Here is an 8,719-nt window from a genome sequence, read left to right as displayed (position 1 = left end):
ACTCACATCCTTCTCTAATAAAAATTAAAAATTACCAAACCTTTACTTATAAAAAAAAATAATAAAAAATTACCTTTCCTTATTACCATAATAGAAATTTAGAAAGAGATATTTATCCCCATCTCAAATTTCCTTTTATTGGAAGGAAATATTTACAAATTATCGGGTAGAAGGTTTTACCACGTAATTTCTAATTTTTATCAGTAAAAAATAAAAAATAAGAAGTCGAACGAAAAGCTACACGGAGGGAGGTGGTTACGTTGGTGAGGACCACGGTTCCTTCATTTAATTTTTTTAAAATTCAATAAACATTATTTTTATTATTTTATATTTAAAAATAATTAATTATATTTAAATGTAAAATTATTATAAATATTTATTTGATAAAATATTTGATAATAAAATTTAGAATATTTAAAAATAAAATATTTGATTCATTACTATTTAATTGGTAAAATATTTAATTATAGAATTTATGGTGCTTAAGGAATGGAATAATTAAATCATACTGTGGATACAAAAATAATAAATATTATATTTGAGGAAAATATCTACCCATATTTGACTGTAGATGCACTAATCTTTTCCTCATCACCTCTTAAACAAAACATAAATTGACCGTGATTTACCTCCCTTTATTTAACCTACGGACTGGCGCGAGAGTAATCACCTCGGAGAGAGAGAGAGAGAGAGAGAGAGGCTGTCAGACGTGGGTAAAAAAATCTCGCTTTTTGCTCTATTTTTGATCGGATTCGTTGCTTTCTCGACTTGATCGATTCGGTCGTGTACTCTGAGCTTCATCGGTGCTCTGGTCGGAGATCGCTGTGGGCGTTCGAGATAAATTAATGGCTGCGGTGGTGGAGAAGATTAATGGCATCGGGTCGGACGACCAGCTCCTCTGCAGCCATCCGCCGGCGGAAACCGACGCTGGTGCTGAGTACCATGGCGACGTGCGGAGGCTGGTGGATCTCTTCTCCAAGTTAAACCCGGCCGCCAAAGAGTTCTTCCCTGCCGCGGCCTTCTCCGACGTCGCCGTTGAGAGGAAATCTGAGAACCGGCTTTTCGCCGGTGGGTTTTATAGCAATAGTTGTAGAGGTTCGAGCAGCGACGGGTTGTTGTATAACCATCTGAATCGTACGGTAATTCGATTTTCTTCTATTTTGATTTTGATGCATAGTTAAGCGAGGGTTTTGGGGTTTTCTCTGTTCCAAAATTTAGGGATTTACAAATGCATCATTATTAAAAGTTGAGAAATGGAGGCAATTGAGCTTTTTCGATGGGCTATCGTCATCCCTCCCAGATCTTCACATTTTGGAGGATTTCATTCAATTTGTTTGTATTTCTTTGCCGAATTGATTTTAATAAATGTATATGTTTGAATTGCTTACTCATTTTATGGTTGTCAGAAGAAAGCTGGTAATAGTCAGGTGCAACAGAGGATTAACAACAGAGTTAAGAGAACTGAGAGACACGAAAGTGTTAAACGAACTGTATATGTATCTGACGTTGATCGACATGTGAGTAGACTAAAGAAAAAAATCTAGATTTTTTATTTGACCAGCGACAAAATTTGACGTTTTCATCTCATTCTCATTGTATTAATTTTTCATAGAGACAAAAAGGTGGATTTTTTTTCATGTATGATTGCAAACAATCTGTTATCTGTGCTAATGTGAGCTGTTGACTGACAAATATCAGGTGACTGAAGAAAGACTTGCCGAGATATTTTCTACTTGTGGACAAGTAATTTCTCAAACTGTCACTTCCCTATCAAATTTGTTGAACAATATAAGGATATTGATGAGATTGACAAAATGGCTTTATTATATTTTTGACCTCTTTAGGAATTTCAGCATCCATTGTGTTCCAATTCTTAGTAATTTCATAATTTGTTAATTTAATTCACAAGTTCCTAGACATGGAAAAAAAACCTAATGCTAAGATTGTCACCATTATTTCAGCTATACTGTCTAAGAAGCATTGCTTTGTTGACTAGCGACAGTAGTGTGGATTTCAACTTTTATAGCATGAATTTGAGGAACAATGAAAAATGATTCTTATACTTAAGATTAGTTTGACTCATTTTATCTTAAATAATATGGCATCTCGAAGATATGTACAGAAGCTACTAGATACTTGGTCAGTTGGAAATCTGCACAGATCTATGAACCAAAAAAGCATTACATGTCTCTTGTATAAGTTTTATTGAGTCTAAAAGCAACAGTTGGATCTGTAAATAGCATGATAGGCAAGCAAGACTGCCTTGCTTGCTTCCTTTTTAGGAAATAGGAGCACGGTACATTTTCTGCATCAAATCAAAAAAAATATTACAAATTTATACTGTAGAAGTTGAACTATTAATTGCCATGAACCTTTCTATAGGCTTACCTCTTTCTTTTTTCTATATGTTGGGGTGAGGAGAAGGTTGACTCCTTTAGTTCCATATGGCCAATTTAGAGAGATCCCACCCAAGTGGCTAGCAACTTTCTGTGGATTTGGGCTCATAACGTATTGGCATTAGACCCAGTCCTCTTGGTCATTGACTCTGGGTATGGGACCAAGGACTAAGCCCAACTAAGGGGAGAGCTGTGTTTTGAGAGGGGAGATGGGATGGATCTTTCTAGAAGCAGATACATGACAATCTAGTTGATTCGGTCAAGTCCCATAGTCTTCTCTCTTGTCTTTCAGATGCTGGGATGGAAAGCTGAAGGGTGGCTCCTTTAGTCCTACATTCAGGAGGTATTGAGAACCTTATGTGAAGGGAATGGCCCCGACCAAGTTGCTAGACATTTTGATTGGATCGGGGCACACAACATACCGATCGCTTATTGATCTCATTACATATACTCCATTCTTAGTTTAATTGCAAGCCAAATTGCTGAACCAAGATTTTGTTGAGTAGTCATATAGTTTTTCATAGACTTCAATATGATTAGATTCATGTAGTTGATCCCAAATTGTTGAGATTCATGCTGCGTGTTTTTGCTGTTGGTTGAAGATTCAGATATGGAAAATTTTGTCACTTTTGTTGTTTAGTTGGTCACGAGTTTCTAACTAGGTATTTTTTATTTCCCTTACACACTCCTTGGTCAGCATACTCATCCTACTTTAGCAGAAGCAACTTTATTCAATTTGTTTTCATTTTCTCTATTCATGTTCTTTTACTCAGAAGTACTTCTGATTTAGCCTTAGTTTTCTTGATGGCTATCCCATCAATCAATAGGACCAGAAGACTAACTTTGCTAATTCATCCTTCTTTTTCTTTATTTTCATTAATTTTTTGTATTTGTAATTCATTTCCAACTTGTATTCTAAACATTATAATAATGATAGCTTCATATACATGGATAGGTTACAAATTTAAATGAGGCCATCTGTTTTTTGTTTTGTGTGCCAACCCCAATCATTTGCGTGATTAGACCATCCAGTAGACCTAATAATATTCCTATGTTCTGAATCTGGTCCATAGATCAATGTGCTTAACATGTGCATTAGAATTTGAAGAACAGCCTCAATAGTCTCAACATTGGTGCTGATGATCAAGAAGCCACGCCTACCTATCAAAATTTGAAGGTTAATGGGAAAAATACGAAGTCAGGCTTCAGTCAGTGGGCTGCCAATTTTTTGTGTGTATTGTTTCTCTTATATGTGCATGTTTCTTGGTTTCTCCCTTGTTGCTTATCTGGGTGTGAGTATTTTCATCTTCTTCTGCCTTTGTCAAATTTCTGTAAAATTTGCATATTGAAGGTAGTTGATTGCCGAATTTGTGGTGATCCTCACTCAGTGCTACGGTTTGCGTTTATTGAATTCTCAGATGAGGGTAAGTGCAACTGTAATTGGCACCCATTTCTAATAGATGTATGTTGACCGTAATTTATATAATTGACAGAAGGTGCAAGGACAGCTCTAAATTTTGGTGGGACAGTTCTTGGTTACTACCCTGTCAAAGTGTTTCCTTCGAAGACTGCAATTTTGCCTGTAAATCCCAATTTTCTTCCTAGGGTAAGTTTTCCCTCCAATTGTTCCCCCTAAGCATAGTGATCTGTCCTTTGTAAGTATTGTCTAGATCTCTGACAAAACTTAGAGATTTCTTTTATGACATTCATTCTTCTAGTACTAGATCTTTCAACATTATTAATTACCAACAAATTATACAGACTAAGGATGAAAGGGACATGGTCATAAGGACAATTTATTGCACAAACATCGATAGAAAGGTACTTTGGCTTCTTCCATCTTTTCTAATACACAGATTGCATGGTTGGCAATTATGACTACTGTATTATACTGCATGAAGAGATTCAGATTGTCTAACGATTGCAATGTGCTGCTTTAATGGATCTAGTTTTGGCATTGTTTTCCTCCATGATCTGGACTTCTATATTTGTGGCAGATGATGCAGACAGATGTCAAAGCTTTTTTTGAGCAACTCTGTGGCCAGGTGCAGTTAATTATTCTCGATCTAGGAGGAGTTTCTTTTCTAATTGTCCAATTAGTTCATTATCATGTGAGCATAATTTGGTTTGAACAGGTTTCTCGTTTGAGAATTCTTGGTGACAACAAGCACTCAACACGCATTGCATTTGTAGAATTTGTGCAGGTAATATCAATAGGTATCTTTATAAACCTTTTAGTAACTAGTTTTAGTGTTACAATACTGTATTTTCTCCTTGTTTATATTTTGATGTTATCCCTTGCTGTTAGCTTAAGAGGAACTCCCATCATTGAGCACCTTCTGAAATTCCCATAGTTGCTGTTATACCGAAACTATTCTTGAAATCTTAGACATGAAAGTTCAAAATGAATGAAGGATCCATAGCTAAACCTATATATTAGTTAGCTTCACGAGAATGTGCTAAATTGATCTTCTAATGGAAGGTGCTCTTATCTACTAATTGAGATTTAACTGTTGACAAAGAGAAAGACAAGGCACAGTAGATTTTTCTGAATTTAAAGTGATTTTCTTGTTTTCTTCTGTTTTCATATCGGTTGCTACTCATTATTTAACTGCAAGTTCTGGAAGCCATAAAATCTGTCATATTAAAAGATATCTGTATTTCAGAAAGTGAGAGGATTCAGTTTTGGAGCTAATCCTTCACTGATTAACAAATTTGAGTTATCATTTATTTTGATGGCATAAGAAATAATTCCGTGGATTCTTTGTAAGATCATGTGACAGTAAATCTCTAAGTTGGTTGCTAATAGTCATCGTGCTAGCAACTATTACTCTTCATTACATTTTTTTTTCTTGTGTTTGGGTTCCTCTTCGCCATTTTGCTTCATCTATTTTCTATTTGTTTTACTATTTTTCAACTTGCGCATTACAGAACTGAATTTCACTACTCTTGTTACCTTTCGTTCTTGTTTAACTTCTCGATATTGCACTGTTCTAAATTTCATTGAACTACATTGATGTTTAGCTCCCAAGCTACACTCCTACAAGGAAATCCCAGTAAAATTTCAGATTTATTCTGCAATGTTTGGGCATAAAACATTCTAGCCGTAGCCTCGTTATTGTATCGATTAAGCTGCTCCGTGCTGATTTCCCTGCAAACACATGACAGGCAGAAAGTGCAATCTTAGCTCTCAACTACAGTGGCATGGTTTTGGGATCCCTACCCATTAGGTATGCTCTCAATCTGTCAGCTAGTTTATCGTTTTAGACGATGCCTCTTAATTTGTATATTTCAGGGTGAGCCCTTCGAAAACTCCTGTGCGACCGCCGCGCATGCCTTTGAACTCTGCCCATGGCAACTGAATTCAGAATACCCAAATCCTCAGCTGGGTTCCCATGCCACCCTAATGAGACTTCAGTTTAGGACCACCCATGTGTTTCATCTATGTATTCGTGTAAGTTGAATTAGTGAAATAAACGAGGTAGGAAGTAAGCGGTGTTGTTGGCTGAATCGTAGTTATCCAACTAGTAACTTTAACTGAACTAATCAAGACCACATGTGCTCAACATAGTCCCTTCGTGCGATAGTATGAGAATAGACGCTTGGTATGAACTCGCATTTGATTTCTAGCTTAGTATTAGATAAGCCATTTGCGTTGAGTTACGTTAGACATGACTCAAACATGGGTTGAGCTAGAAGTTGACTCAAACATGTCGGGTTGAGTTAGAAGTTGCATGATTCAATTTGCACATGACTACTTCCTTTCCTTCCATTAGAGTTTATATTTTTTTATATCTATTAAAATCAAAGTTTTAGATTATATATATATAAAAGAATTGTTATCTTACGGATCTTTTTCTACGGAATCATATGGACAAACTCAAGTGGCATATCTATCTCATTATTTCTCAACGTATCATCCTATTTTTCCTTATTTTCTTTTCCTCTCCTTGCCGTCGAAGCCTCGCGATCCTCCTCACTGTTGAAGCCTCGCGATCCTCCTCGTTGCCATAGCAATCTCTCGTCTCACCTACTCTCTTTCTCTCTCTCGCCACACCCTCCCTCAACTTTCCTCTCGTCATTCTCCTCGTCGAAACCCTTCCAACCCTAGCCCCTTTGGTCGTGTCCTCTTTCATCATGAAGTCTACCGTCATCGCGCCGAGCCTCCCTCCCTATTACGACGAAGCTAGGTTTTCCAACGCGTCCCTCACTTGCTGCAACGAAACGAGGTTTTCCCTCGCTCGTCGATTCGTCGTTCCTGTCGATAAGCTAGTTAGGAGAGTAATTAAGCCTCAAATATTTGTATTGAAGGTCTCCCTCACCATGCTACGCCAAGTTTAGCGAGGTATACCTCTGCCAAGTTCCTTCTCATTTGATGCATACACATCTTTTTTTCCTTCCCAATTTGCTATTGATCTTGTCCGAAAGTCTATGAGATGGAAAGCTGAGGATGTGGCACTCCCGTTGACCTAGACTTCGCTCCGACCCGCAACATAAATTACGTCAGTGCCAAGCTAAGGAAGGGGTCCCCGGCGTTGACTCTCTGACGCTCAAGTTAGTCATCGACAATGATGTAAAAGGCGGAGCAACAAGAATGAACAATAGCACTAGTAGTGTATGTTGCGTGTGTCGCGTCTGCTCGGCCGGAACTTCCCTGTGCTTGTGTCACGTCTGCTCGACCGAAACTCCCCTGTGCTTGTGTCATGTCCGCTCGACCGAAGTTTCGCTCTGCCAATGTCGAGTCCTGTTGCTTGGCCGAGTGAGCTAGCTGCTCGGCCCGGCTTCTGCACATTGTCTCCTCCTCTGTCGGACATCCAATATTCCATTCAGCGCCAGTCATTTGACACCTCCATGTGTCGAATGCGGGATTGGACCGAGGCCTTCTCCCCCCGGTCGGGGCATGATCGCCCGATCTGCCAATAATATCTGAGCGTTGACCTGATCGCTCGACCGACCGATGATATTTGAGCGTTGATCTGATCACCCAACCGGTCGATGATACTTGAGCGTTGACATGATCGTCTTGACTTTGACCTCCACCGTGGCAATTATCCTCTGCGGGGTGGGGCCCCTCCTTACCACCGCATCACATGTCTCCCCCTCAAGTCTAGTCGAAGGAGACTGCAAGTCCGACTAACTGAACAAAATTGTATATGAAGCTTTCCACCCGATCAGCTTCGACACTCCTTGGTTTCTGATCGGACTAACGTGGCACAACAGTCGGCTAGGTGACCACTCTTTGCCGGTCGACCTGTTGAAGATTGTCGTTCGACCATAAGTCTAATCCCTTAAGCTTATCGGCACAAAGAACATTCATACTTGGAAATCTTTTGGGCTTCTTTGGGTGAGCACGATCCGGGCTTACGTCACCCATATTTTTGGGAAATAGTGCAAATCCCTATGCATTATGGCTGAGCGCGCTCCCATGTCTTTTAGTTGCCCTCATTAAATGTCGGCCTATGGTGAGGCGTCATGTGTCCCACCTGTTGCCGCCGCATGCCTGACGTGATAGGAGGATATCCTCTGGCGATGTGGCCTTTGGCGTTTTGAATTCAACGACCAGATTTATGCCTGGGATTCCGCGACCTAGATCGGACGACTCCAGTCGGCCAACCTCGAGGCTTATAAGCTCGTGCGCGTCACCTTCTCCTCCTTCGCATTCCCGTCTTCGAGCTCTTCGGTGATACCCCGTCTCTGTGCTCCGGCGATATTCTTCCTTTCCTGCTCCTCTGGCGACCTTCTAGTAAGCTTCCTTCCAATCGCATATCACCTTCTTCCTCCATACTTCCCTGTCTTTGAGTTTTTTGGTGTTTCTTCGTCTGTGTTCCAGCGATATTCTTCCAGTAGGCTTCCTTCTCCTCGCATCCTTTCGCTGCCTTTGTTTTTTGCGATGACGAGTTCCTCACAGCCGCCTGTCGGCGTCCTTGGGCTTTGGTACACCTCTATTGAGTCCAGGTTTGAAGCTAGCAACGCTAAGAGTTTGACAACCGCCTTTAAGTTTCCTTCTGGATACAAAGTTGTTCTTTCTTCTCATTCCGATCGGCCAAACTCTCCGCCGCCCGACTATCTTTGCTTCTTTAGTGATCAATTTACTGTCGGTCTGCAGTTTCCTATTCTCACCGTTTGTAAATATTTTCGCATCTCCCTTTATCAATTAGTGGCGAACTCCTTTTGACTCCTGTGCAGGGTAGTTGTTCTGTTCCGCCTGCACGACATTTTTCTCACTCCCCAGATTTTTCACTATTTTTATTATCCGAAATTGTCCAAGCTGGGGACTTTTCTTTACCAAGCCCGAGTGAACTTAGTTTTCTTTGACAAAATAC

At 39.8% G+C, this 8,719-nt stretch overlaps 1 protein-coding gene across 4 annotated transcripts; it reads left to right on the top strand.

Annotated features, from left to right (window-relative positions):
• Window positions 1–649: 649 nt before the first annotated feature.
• Window positions 650–5,962, top strand: LOC121970174 (polyadenylate-binding protein-interacting protein 11-like). Of its 4 annotated transcripts, none has more exons than XM_042520695.1 (10): window positions 650–1,139; window positions 1,410–1,517; window positions 1,699–1,743; window positions 3,748–3,820; window positions 3,890–4,002; window positions 4,158–4,217; window positions 4,394–4,441; window positions 4,532–4,600; window positions 5,565–5,626; window positions 5,692–5,962. In XM_042520695.1, exons 1-10 carry the CDS (start codon window positions 846–848, stop codon window positions 5,756–5,758), a joined length of 939 nt encoding a protein of 312 aa, XP_042376629.1. In that variant the 5' UTR covers window positions 650–845; the 3' UTR covers window positions 5,759–5,962. The 4 variants fall into 4 exon arrangements, with proteins under 4 accessions (XP_042376629.1, XP_042376628.1, XP_042376627.1 ...); XM_042520694.1 differs by having other exon boundaries at window positions 652–1,139; window positions 1,407–1,517; window positions 3,893–4,002; XM_042520693.1 differs by having other exon boundaries at window positions 652–1,139; window positions 1,407–1,517.
• The last annotated feature ends 2,757 nt before the right edge of the window (window positions 5,963–8,719 follow it).

This window comes from Zingiber officinale, chromosome 4A (assembly GCF_018446385.1).
Source record: "Zingiber officinale cultivar Zhangliang chromosome 4A, Zo_v1.1, whole genome shotgun sequence".
NCBI lineage: Eukaryota > Viridiplantae > Streptophyta > Magnoliopsida > Zingiberales > Zingiberaceae > Zingiber > Zingiber officinale.
The sequence above is the reverse complement of the archived record's forward strand: the minus strand, read 5'-3'. Positions and strand labels throughout refer to the sequence as shown.